General features: G+C 41.3%; 1 protein-coding gene across 26 annotated transcripts in view; it reads left to right on the top strand.

The window, feature by feature from the left end:
• KALRN (kalirin RhoGEF kinase) overlaps positions 1–21,988 on the top strand; it is a 672,273-nt gene that overhangs the window by 573,343 nt on the left and 76,942 nt on the right. For all 26 annotated transcript variants that reach the window (XM_058731109.1, XM_058731107.1, XM_058731105.1 and 23 more), the window contains one exon: positions 20,708–20,991. In XM_058731109.1, the coding sequence (XP_058587092.1) occupies positions 20,708–20,991 (284 nt within the window). The remainder of the gene's footprint in view (positions 1–20,707; positions 20,992–21,988) is intronic.

Here is a 21,988-nt window from a genome sequence, read left to right as displayed (position 1 = left end):
AACCAGTGTCTACTGAATGTTTTAATTCTCATGTCGGGGGCTCTTCTACGTGCTGGGAACACAATAGTGAACAAAAGGAGACAAAAACTCCCTGCCCTCGTGGAGCTCATATTTTAGCGAGGAAAGTAGAAGAGAGAAATAATAAAAGTCAATTCTATAGTAGGTATTTTTTAACAGGAAAAATTTGCGGTTCACCAAGGCCAACAGATGAGGGGATGCTTGCCTCTCAAAGACAGCCTGCCCTTCACATTGCCACCATGCAGGGCCATAGGAGAAGACACGGAGCTTGTTTGCAGGCAGAGAGAGGAAAGGAACCAGGGGGCTGAGGCTTTTAAGAGGCTAGCCAGGGAAATCAGGCTTCGGGTTGGCTAGTTTGAATAATTTCAACAGGCTCTGGCATGTAGGGGCTCTCCCCAGCTGTCGGTTCCTGGCTCTGGGATGCTTAGGGCAGGTGGATGGTGGCCCCAAATGCAGAGCTCAATGAAGAAGATGGTTGGAATGTGGGCTCTGAATTGGGGGTTTGTGTATGAAAGGCTGAAAGGCACAGTCACAGTTGAGTTGTTTGCTATCTCTAGGAATTAGGTAGCCCTGGGAAGGACTGTCCCTCCACATAGCAACACATCAGAATGCAGAAAATAAAAATACATGGTTAATACAATAAGCTAAATGGCAGCAAATGGTACAGGAAAAATAAAAGGGGAGGGGAATAGGGACTATCAGGGTGGAGGGGTGAGATGTTGCAGTTTTAAATAGAGTAGTCAGGGGAGACTGTACTGGGAAGGTAGTATTTCAATAAAGACCTGAAGGCAGGGGCGCCTGGGTGGCGCAGTCGGTTGGGCGTCCGACTTCAGCCAGGTCACGATCTCGCGGTCCGTGGGTTCGAGCCCCGCGTCAGGCTCTGGGCTGATGGCTCCGAGCCTGGAGCCTGTTTCCGATTCTGTGTCTCCCTCTCTCTCTGCCCCTCCCCCGTTCATGCTCTGTCTCTCTCTGTCCCAAAAATAAATAAATGTTGAAAAAAAAAAAATTAAAAAAAAAAAAAAGACCTGAAGGCAGAGAGGAAATGAGCTACATGGGATCTGGGGGAAGAACTTTCTAAACAGGGAGATTAGCAAGATCAGAGGTGCAAGCATATCTCATTGATAATGCCACCTGAAGCTATATCAATATGCATAGCATATTAGACCATAGCAGGAGACATATAGTTGAGAGCTCAGGTCATACATAGGGGTTGGAGACACAAGCTGATAGTAGGAAGGAATGAGGTGGCCTTATGTGTATGAGTATTTTGGCCTGTATATGGAGTATTTTGTCCGGAGACCAAATTTGAATATCCTGATACTTCCCGTTCATCCATATTTGGTACGATGTTTCTCCCCAGATCCTTAAAAAAGAGGTGATTCTTTTTCTTTTCAATTTTTTTTAAATTTTTTTTAAATTTTTTTTTTTTTTTTTTGGAGACAGAGAGAGACAGAGCATGAGCAGGGGAGGGGCAGAGAGAGAGGGAGACACAGAATCTGAAGCAGGATCCAGGCTCTGAGCTGTCAGCACAGAGCCTGACACGGGGCTCAAACTCACGGAGTGTGAGATCATGACCTGAGCTAAAGTTGGACGCTTAACCGACTGAGCCACCCAGGCGCCCCAGAAGAGGTGATTCTTGATGGAAAAGTGATTCCAGTTCAGAAGAAATTTATCTGGCTACACAACACAGACCAATCAGAAATTAATGCTTGTCGATTAAAGTAAAATTGTATCTCATCACATATCCCTCACCCCAGCCTTTTTTGAAAACCCTCCAGTGGTTTCCCATTCCATGTAGGATAAAGTTCTAACTCGCTGCTATGGCCTGCAAGGTTCTGGGTCCAGCTGCCACCTTCCCAACTTCATTTCATATCCCTCCACCCATCACCTATACTCCAGCCACAAGAACTTCCATAATAACTTAGACGTCCCAAACTTTTTTCTGCCTTAGGATTTCTGAACAGGCTGTATTCTTGGCAGAAGGCCTTAGTCCTGTCTTTACATGGCTGGTTCCTTCTTGTCATTTGGGTCTCAGCTTCTCAGAGAGACTATCACCAGCTTCTCCCTCTAAAGATGTTATTATCCAGGCCCTCTACAGCTCATTAACCGGTTTAATTCTCTAAAAATTGTTCAACAGTATTGGAAATTTTAAAAACTCATGTATTCGTTTATTATCTGACCTCACTCCTACCCCAACTAGAACTTCAACTTGACTTTTTCTCCTTCACTGCTATAGCCCAGCGTCAAGAGTGGCACCTGGCACATAGATAGCACACAGCAAGCATCTGTTGAATGAATGAATAATAACATAATATCTTCATATATAAATGTTATATAATTGAGCCTATAGGACCTAGGAGTTTAGAGCCATCATAATGGGCAGGATCTAGGCAGTCTTCTAGGAAGGAAGCACTCTTATGGAAATAGTCTAATTGTGTATCTTTCCTGTGAAGGTTATCTCCAGAGATATCTGTGGTGCTGGATGATACCCCATCCCAATCATTGCTGACCATGAAGCTGGGGGTTCCAGCTCTAGAAAAGAGGAGGTGGTCTGTCATCCTTGAGCAGGCATGGCAAAGTAGCAGCCCTTGTGCCTTTGGTCCCAATGTGTAGTATTTGGTGGCAGAATACTTGGATTTTTTTAAAAAAATATGAATATGAATATGAATATGAATATGAATATGAATGTCTTTGGCTGACCTAGCACTGTCTTGCCACATATGCCTCTTCTAACTGTCCTGTATCCAAAGTCTTCTCATGTTTGCCTTACCAATGAAGACATCGGACCTAGACCCTTGACCTAGGGTAAATAAGTGCCCTGTTTCCTAGGAGTCCATTGGGTAGTCTGGATGTTTTTCCTGATTGAAGGGAAGTTGAAATACTACTGATAAATCTCAGGAACTAGCTCATGTTTAGAAGAGTAGGTTTCAGCTTGTCTTACTTACCTCTAACCTTCTTCAACCTCTAACATTTTCAGCTGGTCAGGTCCCATACTGAAGACTGTAGCAACCAGCATTCTTTGTCATGTTGATCTCTCTGTATTTATTAGTAAAATATCATAGGTAATTAACAGAGCCAACCAGCCTTTTATGACTCCCTCAAACCCACATCACCATTTTCAATGACAATTTCAAGATCTATTGAAGGGACTCATAGGTCAAATACAAACCTGACCCCAGACTAGCTTTCAGAATTCCCATTTAGGAGTATGGATTTCAGTGTGTAAACTTCATGTTGACTAATAGTGTACTCCCACAAGGCCAAAGTCAACCTTAAGCAGCAAGTCAAAGCACAAGTTGTACAGTTTTAACAGTCTAGGTCTAGCCTTTTGCATAGCCACCATTTTCATTGTTAAATCTGTTTTCAGTGGAGTGGAAAATTACTCTCCTCCCATACTCATGATCAGGAGATTATTTCATGAATGGAATTGGGTATTATATGCAGGAATTACATTCAAACATGACATACAGTTGATTTGTACCAGAATTTTAAAACATCAGTACTGAGCAAGTATGCAATTCAACTTGATGTATTAGAAAATTGTACCAGAAACCTTAACTGAGAGATCAAACTTAACATCACTAGAATTGGATCAAATCAATATTACATGTTTCCTCACATGGTACATCATTTTCAGGGATATTCCTACTAAAAATGCACACTAAATCTAATCATAAGGCAACATCCGGCAAACCCAAACTGACAGATGTTTTACAAAATAACTACCCTGTACTCATAAAGATATCCAAGTCATCAAAGACATGACCTTTTTCTATAAAGGATATTATTTGAACAATTGGCAATATTTGAAGAGAATATCAATGGTAAATTCCTGATTTGGCTAATTGTACTGTGGCTATGTAAGAGAACACCCATGTTTTTAGAAAACATACACAAGTATTTAGGGATCAAGAGGAATCTTTAACTTATTCTCAGCTCAGAAAAAGAGAAAGTAATTGAGAAAAAGAGAAAAGAAAAAGCAAGTGGCAAACTATTAATATTTGGGAATTCTGGGTGAAGGATATATAGAACTTCTTTGTACTAATTGTGCAACTTTTCTCTAAATCTGAAATTATGTCAAAATAAAAAGTTTTAAAGAAGCCATGGGATCGTACTTGTGAATCTCATCCCCTTGTAAGCCAGGCAGTGGGTTTTCCTGGCCATGTGCACTCTTAGTGTTGAATCTGAGCTCTGGGTCTGAGAAGGCAAGGGAGGATGGCCATGAGGGCACTGTTGCGTGAAGAACAGAGGAGAGAAATGTAGAATGAGACATTGCTCTTGGTTGGGAAGCTTAGACTGAACTCAGTTTGTTTGTTGCTTTTTTTCCAAGCCAGGTAGCAAGGACCCAGAGAAAGACTCACTTGGCACAGGTGCTTGGGGGAAGCAGGGCCCGGTTAAGCCTGCAGGGTCTCAAACTACATTAAGCCCAGGACACTCTGTACCCTAATACTTTCTTTCCCACCCTCCACCCACCACCACCCCCCCCCCAAGCACACAAAATGTAGTTTTCCCAAAAAAGGACACTGAAAACATAGCCATTGACCACCAGCCACTTATTTCTTCCTCCAGGTATGCAGCTTCCCCTCTTCTTCCCTTGGGTTCCCTAGGAGAGTTTCCATTGCAACATTTTTAGTTAAGTAGCGCTTAATTACAGTCTTAAACTTTCCAGCGTCACCCTGCTTAACTCTTTCACTCCGCCTCTGTAATTAAGCCTGGCATGGCTAACTTTGGTTTAGGTTACTATTGAAGGACATTGTAAGTTGAATCCAGGACAGGCTTCCTGTTGACTTCTGGGAGACTCTGAGATAGCACGTAAGTCGAAAATAACTGGACTGTAACTTACCTCCTACTTTGGTGTTCAGAAGATGTTTTAAGTCTGACTGGCAACCCTGCTGTCAGGATAGCCTCCTCAGAGTGTGATTCACCTTTTGTGTTCTAGACTGAGTGGAATAATAGCCAAGATCAATGCTAACCACCTTGCTTTCTACAACATATTAATAGAATTCTGTAAATGTTGTATGTTCCCCTTGCGTTGTCATCATCTATATGGCATGTTAATTAGCATAGTAAAGATTCCAAGAAGTCTTGCAGTAAAGAAACAGGTAACTTTGTTTAACCCATCTTTAATTGCCTGAGCAACACAGAACATCTTAAGGAAAAGGAGGCACTAGCCTATGTTGATAGTCACCTTGCTAAGTTTAAGGGATGAGCACCTCACCAACATTGACTTTTTCTTAGAGGTCTCTGGGCCTAAAAATATTCAGGCTCCAATGATTTATCGTTCTTTGTCCTTAGCCATTCATCACTGACCATTTAATGAGCTCCTCTGTGCCCAAAGAGTTTGGGCTGAGGATACAAAGATGAAGGACATCTCTGTCCCCAAGGACTTTCCTCAGAGTTAGGGAGGTGAAGGCACATAAACAAGCATCTGTCAGTGCTGAATGAATGGTACGAGAGGTATTCTCAGAGAAAAAGGAGAACATGCTGGGCTTGGTCATCCAAGAAGTGGTAGGTAGGCTTTAGATGAGCAGAGAGGCTGCAGGGTGATATGAGAAATGAGGACCACCATGGCTGCTGCAGCAAACTGACTAAATGAATTATTAGACTAAAGTGGGGGGTTCGTCTAAAATCATCATCTTCAGGGGCATCCGGGTGGCTTAGTCCATTAAGCATCTGACTTCAGCTGAGGTCATGATCTCATAGTTCATGGGTTTGTGCCCCACATCGGGCTCTATGCTCACAGCTCAGATCCTGGAGCCCACTTCGTATTCTGTGTCTCCCTCTCTCTTTGCTGCTTCCCTGCTCGTGCTCTCTCTCCCTCTCAAAAATAAATATATATGAAAAAAAAATTTTAATCATCATCTCTGCCCCTCCTTGGCTCACACACTCTCTCTCTCTCCCCACCCCTTACTCTCTCTCTCAAAAATAAAGAAATATTAAAAAAAAATTTTTAAATAAAAAATTAAAATCATCATCTTTAGGGGAGCATGGGTGGCTCAGTCAGTTAAGCGTCTGACTTCAGCTCAGGTCATGATCTCGCAGTCCCTGAGTTCGAGCCCCATGTCAGGCTCTGTACTGACAGCTCAGATCCTGGAGCCTGCTTCAGATTCTGTGTCTCCCTCTCTCTCTTCCCCTCCCCTGCTCTGTCTCTCTCTTCCTCAAAAACAAATATATATTAAAAGAAAAAACTAACAACCCAATGCTAATATCATCCTCAATGGAGAAAAACTGAGAGCTTTCCCCCTAAGGTTGGGAGCAAGACAGGGATGTCCACTCTTGCCACTGTTATTCAACGTAGTATTGGAAGTCTTAGCCTCTGCAATCAGACAACACAAAGAAATAAAAGACATCCAAATTGTCCAGGAGGAGGTCAAACCTTCACTCTTCGCAGATGACATGATACTCTATATGGAAAACCCAAAAGATTCCACCAAAAAACTGCTAGAACTGATTCATGAATTCAGCAAAGTTGCGGGATATAAAATCAATGTACAGAAATCGGTTGCATTCCTATATACCAACAATGAAGCGACAGAAAGAGAAATCAAGGAATCGATCCCATTTACAGTTGCACAAAAAAACTATAAAATACCTAGGAATAAATCTAACCAAAGAGGTGAAAAATCTATACACTGAAAACTATAGAAAGCTTATGAAAGAAATTGAAGAAGACACAAAAAACTGGGAAAAGATTCCATGCTCCTGGATAGGAAGAACAAATATTGTTAAAATGTCCATATTACCCAAAGCAACCTACATATTCAATGCAATCCCTATCAAAATAACACCAGCATTCTTCACAGAGCTAGAACAAACAATCCTAAAATTTGTATGGAACCAAGAAAGACCCCGAACAGCCAAAGCAATCTTGAAAAAGAAAACCAAAGCAGGAGGCATCACAATCCCAGACTTCAAGCTATACTACAAAGCTGTAATCATCAAGACAGTATGGTACTGGCACAAGAACAGACACTCAGACCAATGAAACAGAATAGAGAACCCAGAAATGGATCCACAAATGTATGGCCAACTAATCTTTGACAAAGCAGAAAAGAATATCGAATGGAATAAAGATAGTCTCTTCAGCAAGTGGTGCTGGGAAAACTGGACAATGACATGCAGAAGAATGAACCTGGGCCACTTTCTTACAACATACACAAAAATAATCTCAAAATGGATCAAAGACCTCAATGTAATTCAGGAAGCCATCAAAATCCTCGAGGAGAAAGCAGGCAAAAACCTCTTTGACCTTGCCCACAGCAACTTCTTACTCAACACATCTCTGGAGGCAAGAGAAGCAAAAGCAAAAATGAACTACTGGAACCTCATCAAAATAAAAACTTCACAGCAAAGGAAACAATCAGCAAAACTAAAAGGCAACCGATGGAATGGGAGAAGATATTTGCAAATGACATATCAGATAAAGGGTTACTGTCCAAAATCTATAAAGAACTTATCAAACTCAACACCCAAAAAACAAAGAATCCAGTGAAGAAATGGGCAAAAGACATGAATGGACACTTCTCCAAGGAAGACATCCAGATGGCCAACCAACACATGAAAAAATCCTCAACATCACTCATCATCAGGGAAATACAAATCAAAACCACAATGAGATACCACCTCACACCTGTCAGAATGGCTAACATTAACAACTCAGGCAACAACAGATGTTGGCAAGGATGCAGAGAAAGAGGATCTCTTTTGCATTGTTGGTGGGAATGCAAGCTGGTGTAGCCACTCTGGAAAACAGTATAGAGGTTCCTCAAAAAACTAAAAATAGAACTATCCTATGACCCAGCAATTGCACTACTAGGCATTTATCCACGGGATACAGGTGTGATGTTTTGAAGGGACACATGCACCCCTATGTTTATAGCAGCACTATCAACAATAGCCAAAGTATGGAAAGAGCCCAAATGTCCATCGATGGATGAATGGATAAAGAAAATGTGGTGTGTGTGTGTGTGTGTGTATCTGTGTGTGTATATATATATGTATATATTCACATATATACACACAGATACACACACACACACACACATATATATACACAGTGGAGTATTACTCGGCAATCAAAAAGAATGAAATCTTGCCATTTGCAACTATGTGGACGGAACTGGAGGGTATTATGCTAAGTGAAATTAGTCAGAGAAAGACAAAAATCATATGACTTCACTCATATGAGGACTTAAAGAGACAAAACAGATGAACATAAGGGAAGGGAAACAAAAATAATATAAAAACAGGGAGGGGGACAAAACAGAAGAGAATCATAAATATGGAGAACAAACTGAGGGTTGCTGGAGGGGTTGTGGGAGGGGGGAGGGGCTAAATGGGTAAGGGGCACTAAGGAATCTACTCCTGAAATCATTGTTGCACTATATGCTAATTTGGATGTAAATTTAAAAAAAATAAAATAAAAACTTTTAAATTGTCATCTTGAAACTTGAACATACATCAGAATTACTTGGAGGGCTTGTTAAAACACAGTGCTGGGTCACCCCCATAGATTCTAATTCAGTAGCTCCAGAATGGGACCCAAGAGTTTGTATTTCCAGCAGATTCCCAGATGATGCTTCCACTGTTGGTGTGAGGACCACAGTTTGGGAACCTCAGATTATCAAAGAAGGAAAGCTCATAGAGCTGGAAAGGTGAGCAGGCCTGACCATAGAGTAGTTTAGTTTAAGTAGCAGGCTGACAAGTTATATATATATATGTGTGTGTGTGTGTGTGTGTGTGTGTGTGTGTGTGTGTGTGTGTATACACACACACATATATATACATACATATATATGTATGTATATACATATATATACATACACACATACATATATACATATGTATATATATTTTTTTTTTTTTTGAGAAAGAGAGCACATGCAGAAGAGGAGGAGCAGAGAGAGAGGGAGAGCTAGAGAATCCCAAGCAGGCTCCACTCTGTCAGCACAGAGCCTGACCTTGGACTTGATCTCACAAACCGTGAGATCATGACCTGAGCCAAAATCAAGAGCCAAACACTCAACTGACTAAGCCACCCAGGGGCCTCTAGATTTTATTGATCAAGTGATTTCTGTAGACCAGTGTCATTGTTCTGGGAGCAGAGATATGTCAAATGGATAAGAGAAAGAGATTAGATGCAGAGGAATCCATTTGAGACTGTTACATAGGTTAAAAGATATGAATTAGGGCAATGACAATAGGTACAGAAAGAAAAATATCCATGCAGAAGGTCTTTGTGAAGGAAGAATCTGCTTCCAGTTGAATAAACCTGAAAGACAGCCTTGGTCATCATCTGAGAGAATCTTCAGTTACATGCTGTAATTTGTGTAATGTTAGTTTGAGGCTTTGGGGGTTTTATTAGGGTTGAACTGGTTTATGTTCCCCCAACCTGAAAAGAAAAGTGCAAAATGCTGCTATTTAAGTGAACAGCCTAAACTTTTTGTGGAGCTCACTTAACCTACTGGAAGTCTTATTTGAAGGCCTAGGAGAAAACTGGGGTATAAATACATCCTGGACTCCAGAGTGACCCTTTTTAACCAGAGAAATTTGGCTTACCTGCCATATATGGAGGTTAGGAGGGCTGAAAATTAAGCTGTAAGAAGATGTCTACCCCAGGCTTGGAACTTGGCAGGTGCCATGGGTCATGATTTGAGAACCCCCTTGTGCTCATCATATATCTTTATAGATGAAAACTGATCTCAGATGACCTTGGTTCCGGTGGAGCCACTGATTCTTGTTGCCTTACCATAAGTAGAAACCATTTCTAAAATAAAGTTCTGTGTTTAGGTTTTATATGAATGTGGCAATGTCCTTTTCTCGGTCTAGATTTGTGAAGTTTCACCATGTTCTCTTGGTTGTTTTGAGCAGTTCAGAAGCCTTTTAGGAGGATTTCCTACACTATACTGTAGAAAAAAAGGTACATTCCCTCTCTAGAAGCCGTGGACAAGTCTGGGGGAATGAAATGGGCATATAAATGGAAATGTCTAGAATGTTTACTCTTGGAAGAGCAGCAGATATGTTTTCACTGACTTTTGACAATCTGATATGTCAAGTTTCAGAATCCACCCCTTGGAATATAGAGAGGATTTTTAGCCCTTGACTTCCAAAGGCCACAAAAAAGGTAGTGAATCAAGTGAGTCATTGTAGCAACATGTCACAGCAATGGACTGTGTGTTTAGAACATGCATATCTGGGATGGGAGGAAGGCACTGACTCATCGCCCTTTGAGGGCTCTCCTCACTCTGTGTCTGTTGGAGAGAATATTATACAAGGGAAACTAAGGCCAAGGAGACAGTGAGAACAAGCAGTTGGAAATAGTCACTTTACCCACTGTGTCCCATGGCAACCTGATGGGAATCAAGGTAGCAGGGGAGGCACTGAAGGAGCCAGCAGTGATTGGGTGAGATCTGGACCGAATTATAATAGAACTCGAAAGAGTTCATCTCAATTGAAGCCAGAGGTACTGGCTTTTCACCCCTGTGGAGATTGTTTAGTGTGTTGGAGAAGACCCTGATACTAAGAGCTAGTGTCCCAATGAGCTCTGAAGATGAAAAGAATTTCTGCCCTATGTGGAGCCACTGGATTTGGAATTCTCAGATCTCTGCACATTCTACCAGGTAGGATCAGCACTACAGGGAAGAGAAGGGGACAAGGAAGTAGAAATGAATTAAACTGTAGCTCAATACAATGTGCCTTTGAGGCTCAGAGTGATCCTTCATTTTGTACTCTTTGTTTAATGGGAAAAATCAGGAGTTCCAAATCCATAGGGATTTAGATATAAAAAAAAAAAATTAGAGAAAACACATGAAGTCTATGAGTGAGATAGAGTAGTGAGATAAAGAATAGTGGGTTGGCAAAGGGCTCATTGGAAAAGACATTCCTGAACTAAGTATAAAAGCAGTGTAACAAGCAGGAGGCAGGGGCTTGCACTGTGCATTTGAGACTTGACTATTGTGGAAGAGATGGGAGAAGGAGTATCCGGAGCCAAGAAGTGTTTGCCAAGATTAGTCGCAAGTTGTGGTAGGGGCAAATTGCAAGGGCTACAAGTTTTCTAGTGTTAAGAAACAATGCTTGTGGGTGCTCCTGGGTGGCTCAGTCTTGTTAAGCATCCATCCGTTGATTTGGGCTCAGGTCATCATCTCACAGTACATGAGATCAAGCCCCAAGTCGGGCTCTGTGCTGACAGCACAGAGCCTGCTTGGGATTCTCTCTCTCCTCTCTCTCCGCCTCTCCCCCTGCGTGGGCACTCTCTTATTCTCTCTCTTTCTCTCTCTCTGTCTCTTGTCTCTCTCTCTCATGTGTGCACACTCTATCTCTAAATAAATAAACATTAAAGAAACAAAACAATGTTTGTGGACCAGACTGATTCTCCCCCTTTCCCATGTCCTGTTATTGTCACTGTAGCCTGTAGCTTTCTTCATCCTCTGGCACCAAGTAGTCCAACCAAATGGCCAACCAAATGGCCAAGCAATGGTTTGCTGGGAAGCCAGCCATTCCAGGAACTGGTGATGCATAGCCTTAGGACCTCAGCTAAATATGCACCCAGGAGTTTGGCTTTCAAAGCATTCCACTAAAAGACCTGTCAGAGCCATCATCTTATGCCATGAGGGATATATTACTATTTACTGTAGGTTTTGTGTTTCCATGCTTACAAACAATTGGATTTATGTATTTATTACCCAAAGAATTTTTATCCTTGACCTTCCCATCATCCCCTTGATGTGCAATTTCCAGTGTGAGAAAAATGTATATATGATACTTCTATAATTTTTATATTAAGTAAATTATTTATAGCAAAGCCAAAGAAAACAGGAGTGTTTGGGTATCTAATCACTACAAACAGATGTAATGAAATGCATTTGCCTTATATAGCTCAAGCCACAGAAAGCAATAAGGATGAGTTTATAATTATTCCTGTATCATTGGAAATCAAGTAAGACAGAAGAGCAGGGGGTTAAAGGGCTCTTCTGTAAATATCTGGTGGATTTTAGGAGTCTGCGTTTTCTTCCGATTTCAGCCATTGGAATCAAAGCTTCCAGTAGAGTATTATAAATGCCAGAGGGACATTTGTAGACTCATTGACCATCTAGATAAAACAGGTATGATTGATATAGAACAACTAGACTTCATATCTTTTAGCAATTGCATAATACAATATGTTAAAAAAAAAAAAAAAAGCCAGCCTTTGGGATATGGTTGAGTACCATCACTGAACTGCAGCAGAATGGACTGAAAATGAGTTGTTCATTCTTCATTTGCATCCCTCAAGCCAGTATAGAAAACAGCTGGCCAGCTTAGTGGGTTGGTTACACACCCAAGGTGCTCACAGTCCACTGAAAGGTTTGGTGACCTTACACATGCGTATGCTCTCTGCAGGCCTCCCCTAGGCCTTTAGAGGACAGTGTTCCTGGACTTTGGGGATACTAACCCCTCAAAAGTAATAGGACTCTCTTCTCATTTTGTCTAGGAGGTTCAATCCTTTATTTTCAGCTTACTTTGAGGTCAGTGCGAAGAAGGCTGATGAATCAGTATTTTATGATTGAATAAAATCATAAAATAATGAAATAGTGGATGCAGTACTATGGAGGCAGCCATAGTCCTTTGACATGTCTTACATTTGCATTCTGTGATGGCTTGTGCAAAATGTATTCTGCTTTCAGAATAGTTTTACAAATTTTATACCAGACCATAAACGGTAGAAGAAGCTTTTTTTTAAGGTGTAACATAAAAGTGAAATAAATATGAGTTGAAACTTTTTATTTTTTTTTTATTTATTTTTTTTTTAATTTTTTTTTTCAACGTTTTTAATTTATTTTTGGGACAGAGAGAGACAGAGCATGAACGGGGGAGGGGCAGATAGAGAGGGAGACACAGAATCGGAAACAGGCTCCAGGCTCTGAGCCATCAGCCCAGAGCCCGACGCGGGGCTCGAACTCACGGACCGCGAGATCGTGACCTGGCTGAAGTCGGACGCTTAACCGACTGCGCCACCCAGGCGCCCCGAAACTTTTTAAAAAGGAAACTGAATTTATAAATGGCTGTATTAAATATAGCACATTTCTTTTTTTTTTTTTAAGCTTATTTATTTATTTTGAGAGGAGGGAGGGGCAGAGAGAGAGGGAGAGAGAGAAGCCCAAGCAGGCAGCACAGAGCCCAACATGGGGCCCGAACTCACGAACCATGAGCTTATGACCTGAGCTGAAATCAAGAGCCAGACGTCTAACCAACTGAGCCATCCAGGTGCCCCACCACATTTCTAGTATATTCAGTTACTATCCATTTGTACACAATTATCTTCTATTTTGGTAGCTAATGAAGGTCTATCCAAGTAAGGAAGGACCATGTTTGACCTAGACAATGGATTTATTAGGACGTGTTCAGTTGTGCCTGCTTTCATGGGTTTCGTTCCACTTTTCCTCTTCACATCAAGCAGACAGGCCTCATCTCCTGTACTGCTTAGAAACATGCTGCTGTGATGAAATCGTGGAGTCCTTGTCCAAAGGCTTAAACCGATAACACTAACATGTTTATTCTAACCCCATGATGGTATTTGAGACCCTAATATCAAGAGTTGTTCAATTGGCCCTAAAATCCATCTGAAGCTCCCATTCTAAGAGACACCCTATAAAAGGAGGCATATGTCACTTCCAGGAAATAATAACCTGTGTTGCTTAAACTTCCAAATAGTGGGAAAGGGGGACAACTATGGCCACATAGTCCAAGGATATGGCCACCTTATTCTCAGACAAGAGTGGTTCCCTGAAGTGAAGAAGGGAAAATGACACAGAATGGCAGCTGGTAGCATTAAGTGTTTCTTTGCTTTTAGGAGGCATGAATCTTTAAGGGTAAAAATGGCCTTAAATCATCTAGTCTAAGCTTTAGAAGACCATGAGATAGAATGAAGGAACATAGAGAATAAACTCACAGTCATGGACTTAGGGGAGCTTTTTATGGTTTTATTAATTTTTATTTAACTTCTATCATGCTTCTATGGGTTTAAAGTGTTCTAAACACTTTACAAACGTTAACTCCTTAATCTTAATGGCAACCCTATAGGGTAGATACTAATATTATCTTCAGTCACTGATGAGGAAACTGAGATACAGAGAGATTAAGTAAATGGAACAGAGTCACACAGCTGGCCAGTGGTGGAGCCAGGCTTTGAGTGCATCCTGTCTAATCTGTCCCAGTGTCTGCCCCCTAGTTAGTGGCATAGAAGGGCCAGAAGCCAACTCATCTCTTTGTTGCAATCCAATGATGAGGCAACAGTGGGTTGTTCTTAGGTCATACAAGCAAGGCAGGAACATTATATGAGCAGAGTTTCTCTTTTCATCAACTTCAACAAAAGATCATTAGGAGATGAGTGTTGAGGTCAAGAATTCTCTAGTCATCAGCTAAGCTTTGGAATGTGTTGTGTGACCATGCAGCCTGTCTTCTGTCAGGTGTTAAGGAGGAAATCAGATGGTTCAGAGAGGTGGCTTGGGATTTGAAGGAAGTAGGGATAACAAATAGTGTGCAAGTCTGAAGGATAAGCATCGGTTGTTGGTTTATTTATTTAGATTCTCTTGATTTCATTAGTATCTTTATATTCCCATGACCAATCAGCTAAGCTATCCCACTCAGAGCCTGTGAAAAGTCGGACCTTCAACCTCAGGGATTGCCCTGACAAGTTTTCTATTTCCCCAGTTTGTGGCTAAGATACCAATTATAAGATGCATTTCCTACCAACCTAGAGGCACTGGTTTTTACCTTTTCATTACTTCTTGAGACATTCTACTTTAATCTCAATTTGTTTCCTTAAACTATGTGCTTTTGGGTAGGAAGGAGACATTTAATTTTTCCAGAGGAAAATTGTATGCTAGTGTACATAACGAAGCATCAAGAGGAATGCAAAAAGATAAGAATTCTTTTCTTTTTTTCCTCTTTTTTTTTTTAAAAACATCAAGATCTAATTGACATATAACATTATATTAGTTGCAGGTGTACAACATCATGATTCAGTATTTGTATCGTGAAATGATCACCATAATCAGTCTACCTAGCATCCATCATCACACATAAAAGGTTTTTTTTTCTTTCCCTGTGATGAGAACTTTTAAGATTTATTCTCTCAGCAACCTGCAAATATATAATACAGCATTATTCAGTATGGTCACCATGCTGTACATTATATCCCCATGACTTATTTATTTTATAATGGAAGTTTGTATCTTTTGAACCTTCACCCATTTTGTGTACCCTCCTTCCCCAGCTCTAGCAACCAACAACATGTTCTCTGTATCTGTGAGTTTGAAGTTTGTTTGGTTTTTTACTTAGATTCCTCATATTAAGTGAGGTCATATGGTCTTTGTCTTTCTCTGTCTGACTTATTTCATTTAGCATAATGCCCTCAAGGTTCATCCACCTTACTTTTTGTGGCTAAATAATATTGCAATGTATACATTTACCACATTTTCTTGTTATTTATTTATGTATTTATTTATTTATTTATTTAATTTATTTAAGAGAGAGTGGGGGAGGGGCAAAGGGGGTGGGGAGAGAAGGAGAGGGAGGGAAGGAGGGAATCCCAAGCAGGCTTCATGTTCAGCACAGAGCCCAATACGGGGCTCAGTCCCACAACCCTGGGATCATGACCTGAGCTGAAATCAAGAGTTGGATGCTCAACCGACTGAGCCACCCAGGAGCCCTGTACATTTACACATTTTTTTTTTAAATCTATTCATCCTCTGATGGACACTTAGTTTGCCTCTATGTCTTGGGTATTATGAATACTGCTGCAATTAATACAGGAGTTTTAATATCTTTGTGAGTATTTTCATTTCTTTCAGATAAATACCCAGAAGTGGAATTTCTGGGTCATAGGGTAGTTCTGTTTTTAATTTTTTGAAGAACCTCCATACTGTTTTCCAGAGTGGCTGCACTAGTTTGCATTCCCACCAACAGTGCACAAGAGTTTCCTTTCTCCACATTCTCACCCAACACTCATTATCTCTTATCTTTTTGGTAATAACCATTGTAACAGGTGTGAGGTACCATCTCATTATGGTTTTGATTTGCATTTCTCTGATAATGAGTGATGTTGAGCATCTTTTCATGTACCTGCCGACCATCTGTAGGTCCCGTTTGGAAAAAGGTCTATTCAGATCCTCTGCCCATTTTTTAATCAGATTGTTTGATTATTGTTTGATCAGATTGTTTAATCATTGAGTTCTGTGAGTCCTTTATATATTTTGGATATTAACCTCTCATCAGATACACGATTAGTAAATTTTTCTCCCACTTGGTAGATTGCCTTTTCATTTTGTTGATGATTTCCAGAAGATGAGAGGTTCCGTGCAGTGTTGGTGGGAGTAAATCAGGGTGCAATCTGGCAGTACCTAGTGAAGGTGGTGAGGTGTCTTCTCTAAAGCCCAGCCAGTCCACCTTGACATACATGCTCTGGATGCTGTAAAGTTGAGAGCAAGGTGTGTTCTCCTCAGTGTATGATCTGTACATGGGAAAGGTTTGTCAGCCCTTTGTTTCCAGTCCACAGGGAGGTAAGTACAGAAAATGGGAATAAGCATTTAGAAGCTTTTATAGCAATCTGACACTTCCACCACATCGAAGAGTATGATTTTGTATTTTATAAAAGTATTGGTCTGAAACAGATTGGAAATAAGAAAAGTAGATCCTTGACTCCCTGACCATGAGTAGTTTGGAAAGCACTGCCCTGGAGGAATTCTCACAAATCTACAGAGACCTGTACCGGACTGCTTAAAATGAGTGTGCATGTGTGAACATCCTCAGTATCCATCATTAGGAAAATGTGTTATAAGCTCCACAATATGTCCTGTGAAAGAATATTATTCAACAATTAAAATCAATGAACTAGATCTACGTGACTGAACATGGATAAATCTCAAATAATTTTGAGTTAATGAGTATGTTGAAAAATGACATATTAGGATAATGATATAAAGAACACTGGATTCCCATACAAAGTAAATGGCTAACTACATGGACGGGAAAGATGCACACCAACTTGAGAAGGGAAGGGAAAGTGGTGGGTGTGACTGTGAACGGGTGGAAAAAAATTTAAAAGCTTCAACTGTATGCACAGTATTTTATTTCTTTTTTTAAAAAGCTGAAGGAAATATGGCAAAACATATTTACATTTATCATACCTAGATGGTGGGTACCTGGATGTTACATTTTTTCTACATTTTTATCTATCTTAAAAATGTCTCATAGTAAAATCAGCCTCAGAATGTGACTTTTTTCTGATCCAGAAAGCTAAGTTGAACATACTGGAACATCTGGGGAACTTGATTACGTACAATGTCCAGGGACACATTTGTTTTCCTTGTGACTTAAAACCAGATATTAGCCTTACAGACCCCTTCTGTGCCGCAGGGCCAGAGACGAAGCACTGGTTCAGAGTCCTGGGGCAGATGTAGAGATTCCTGACTTCTGGTCCTAGCTTTGTGATCAACTCATTTGCAACCGTGGATTTCTCATATTTAAACCTTCATTGCTTTATCTGTAAAATTAGACAGTTTTCAGCATTGCAATTGTATAACTTGTATAAATCATGTATAAATGTATATTTGAAATGTTAAATAGACATAGCAGCTTGATGTTCCTTTTACAATCATTATAGAGGCTAAAGGGATACATGGAGTGAATACAGATGTAGGAATAAGATGAATATACGTGCAGTGGAGTCAGATCAGGATTTAAGTCTTGCCTGTCTGCCACTTAACCAACTATGAGCCTTGGTTTCCTGAAAAACTCTGATTTTCTGTTTCCTATGACCAGAATCCTAATAAATAGCACCTCCCTTAGCTTGGAATGGTTCAATGTAACAGCTGCGTTGGTGCAGCTGTTACAAATCAGTCACTTAACTTTTGTGCCTGGAAAGGTACTAGAATAAAATCTCCATTGTCTGCTAATTGTAGACATCTTCCAAAGATGGGGTGAACATAGCATGCCAATTATTCTTTAAAGCCGTAATAAAGTAAGTACAAATTTTCTAAATCGTGCCACATTCTTTTTTAAATTTTTTTACATGTTTATTTATTTTTGAGAGAGAAAGAGAGAGAGAGAAAGTGAACGGGGGAGGGGCAGAGAGAGAGGGAGACACAGGATCCGAAATAGGTTCCAGGCTCTGAGCTGTCAGCAGAGAACACAATGTAGGACTTGAAGTCAGGAACTATGAGATCATGACCTGAGCTGAAGTCTCATGCTTAACCAACTGAGCCACCCAGGCGCCCATGCCACATTCTTTATAATCATGCATTCAAAGTAATTTAGTAAAAATTCTCATCACACACACACACACACACACACACACACACACACACACAAAGGTAAGTATATGAGATGGTGGATGTTAACTAGACTTATTGTGGTCATTTCACAACAGATACAAGTATCAAGTCATTGATGTACGCTTTGGACTAATACCATGTTATATGTCAATGATATCAAAACCAGAAAATAAAAACAGGAACAAACAAGAAACAAAGTAATTTAGAAACGGCCCTGTCTCCATTCAGGACCCTAACAGTGAATTATGGATTGCTTTGGACACGTGACTTCTCTTGTGTGTGGGCTGTGATTGAATGGCCCTAATTGTTTACACAGAGTAAATTTGAAGCAACAAAAGTGAGAGTACACTTGATTGTTAACCTGGACTCTTGTGAGCATTTGTACAGAATGCACCAAGGCAGAGCCACAGGACAGTGGGGAAGGACAGTCCATCAAGATTTGCATTTATGAATCTCGAAGTCACTCTATGCTTTGCGATGGAACAGGGAAACTGGAGAGCTGCCTGCCCTGCCTAGTAACACAAGGCATGGTTAATGTGATTGGGCCTCTAGTTCTGCTGACACAGTATGTGCTGATTAAGTTTTTGAAGGCTTGGTTTCATAGAGCCATGTGCTATCACAGGGGTCTGGTGAATGAAAAGCTTTTGCAGCTTATCAGCAGAAAGATAACAGAAAGGCCTGGTTCCACTACCAGCCCTGGGGAGATGTTTATCACTCAGGCTTCTGAGAACAGGAGTTTGAGCCATACCAAACACTTCAGAAATAATGTCAACATACCCAGGACCACAGCCAGCAAGGAATTCCCTGAGATAAGATTACAACTTCGTCCTTAAAGGGACGCCAACCAAGTCAGCGGATCCCAAATGTTCCCTGAGCAGAGCAATCCTGTATATTATCCTTTATACCAGGGGACTTTAGGACCTCAATTTTTGTGCTACTAGATGCAAATGCTCAGGTGTTGCTTTCCAAAGTACACACAAAACTCTAGCAGCGTTGAAGAAGATCCCCGCAGGGTCAAGATCCTGAGCTTGCAGCCCTCAAGGTCAGCCAGTTGTAGAAGCTGGAGACAGCTGTCTATTGGCAAAAAGGATTCATTCACCTTCTTATGGGATTTTGTTTCTTCTCTGTCGGCTACGTCTAGGCCAGAAGGCCTCTAAAGCCAGATTAGTCCTCCAGGCTGGGTCTAGGATGAAGTCGTTATAGGAAAAGATGATTCCGTCTTTGAGAGGAGTAGGTATAAAAAACCACTTCAGTCATTTGTTTCTATACCTAGTCGTGTGTTTGGTTTAAATATCAGTATGCGAACTGGCACCACCGGGGCGGTGGGCCCATCAGGGGTCAAGGCAGAGCAGGTCAGGTATTCTCCCAAGACCATTTTTGCAGTGAGAAGCAGCAGCATGCAGAGAGGTGAGTTGTCTTTGATTTGTCATCCAGACACTTCTTGCTTTGGAGTGCCTCACATTCATTCCTCTGCACCCCTGTGCACAGCCCCAGTGTGGCCGTCTGGACTCTGACTCCTCCTTCCCAGGGCTATGCTGTCTATAGTTACCAGATGAATTAACAAGCAAAAAAACCCTTTTTATTGTGTCCTTTATAAACCCTTTTATTGTGTCTCATAGTAAAGGTCACACACTATTTGATTATTAAATGACCTCACTAATACTTTCTATCCAGTTTCTCCTTCTCCATCAAATCTTTATTTCATTCAGAGGATCTACTTATTTGGGCTGTGTTCACTTACTTTTCAATATTCATACCTCTGTGCTTTTGTTCCTGCTGTCTCCCCCTTTTGAAATTCCTTCTCCCCTTCATTAAGCCAATTCAGACCAATCCCGCCTACACTGATCTGACCTTCCTCTGAACTCTGCTAGCTTATCGCCTGAAGTCCATACCAGCCTTGTGGCAATTAATCACATACCACTTTGTGAATTTGTCTTTATTTTACATGCTCCGTCTTGCTCTTTCACTCTTCTTTCACACACTCTGTGTGTGTGTGTGTAGCTAGATAAGAGGTCTTTGAAAATAAAACCTACGTCTTATACGTCTTTAAAATACACTACCTAATAGGTGCTCCATGACATTGTTTTTGGTTGGTGATTCTTGCTTAGGATTTTAATTTTGTTTCAATGAAGGTAGGATTCTTTGTTTTCTCTTCAGTCCTATATCCACAGAACCTGGAGCAGTGCCTTGCATGTTAAAAATTGATTGTCAGCTGTTACTACCCTCTAGAGAGGGTTGCCTTGAACAGGGTCTGCAGCTGGCCTTGACATTCTGCCTTGTATCCTAGCTTCCTGAGGATGGAGTTGTCTTACTCCCAGGCCAGCCACCTCCCTTAACCGCCTCTGACATGGCCATGTCTGTCTGTTCTTTCTCCTCAGATGCATACTCCCATTCCTCAAGTGAAAACGGAGGCAAGTCTGAGTCAGTGGCCAACCTGCAGTCTCAGCCCTCCCTGAACTCCATCCACAGCTCCCCCGGTCCCAAGCGTTCCACTAACACCCTTAAGAAGTGGCTGACGAGCCCCGTGCGCCGGCTCAACAGCGGGAAAGCAGATGGAAACATCAAGAAGCAGAAGAAAGTACGAGATGGCCGGAAGAGCTTCGACCTGGGATCTCCCAAGCCTGGGGATGAGACGACCCCTCAGGGAGACAGTGCAGATGAGGTACTTCCATGTGGCCCTGGAGCCTCCCTCAGGAGGGGGCTTCCGACATACATCCTTCCTGGAACTTTGTGAGGCATCCTTCCATGGGTTCTGTAAACCAGCCAGTCCCTAGTCCCCAGGAGTTTGTGTTCTTGAGCCTAAGTGATCTGAGCTTTTGTACTAACAAGACCTTGCCAGTCTGATATGTGACCAATTCAGAGACTGGCACGTAGAATTTCCAGCAGATAGCCAACATCTTGCCAGATTTGGAGATAGGGGCGTGGGCCTAAAGGGAGTCATCTGGTCACCTAATCCCCTACCTCTACTAAGGACTATATCAAAACCTGCTAGTTGAGAATAAGAATAAAAGCTGAGAGATTATAGCTGTTTTCAAGTATCTAGAGCAGTGCCACATATGAAAGGGAGCGGACAACTCCATGTTGCTCCAGACGGGAGAATTATGAGTAACAGGTGAAGGTTTACAGAAGGCAAGGTTTCAACTCAGAGAGTGACTTTAATGGGAGTCAACCAGTGATGAGGTAGGCTGTCATGAAAGCGAATGGACACCTGTGCTAGAAGGGGTGGGTACCACATGACCTCACAAAGCAGTCGGAGAGGTCCCTGTGTTAGCCCAGAGGTCAGACCAGGTGACCTCTGAAGTCCCTTTCAGAGCTGAGATTCTGTAATTAAAATACAGTGGGTATGTTTTAGTTGAGAGAATGAGAGCTATTTTTTTTTTTTCTGGCAAACCCACTCTAGTCCCTGATGTGGCTAAGCAATTCTTCCTGCTGTGTAACCAGACTCTTTTTGTAATTTCATGCTATCTTCCCTTTCTCCTTCTGAGAATGACAGTTGAGCCTGGTGATATTCAGATTGTGGTTTAATAGTCCTTCAAAAGTTTAAAAAGTTAGGCTCTGACCACTCTCAGCTTTTTCTTTTCCTGGCTAATCAATGAGGTAGATGTTTCTCGTGTGTGTGTGTGTGTGTGTGTGTGTGTGTGTCGCTATTTGAACCTCAC

This window comes from Neofelis nebulosa, chromosome 5 (assembly GCF_028018385.1).
Source record: "Neofelis nebulosa isolate mNeoNeb1 chromosome 5, mNeoNeb1.pri, whole genome shotgun sequence".
In the NCBI taxonomy this organism is placed as follows: Eukaryota; Metazoa; Chordata; class Mammalia; order Carnivora; family Felidae; genus Neofelis; species Neofelis nebulosa.
This window is presented reverse-complemented; position numbering and strand designations above follow the sequence as displayed.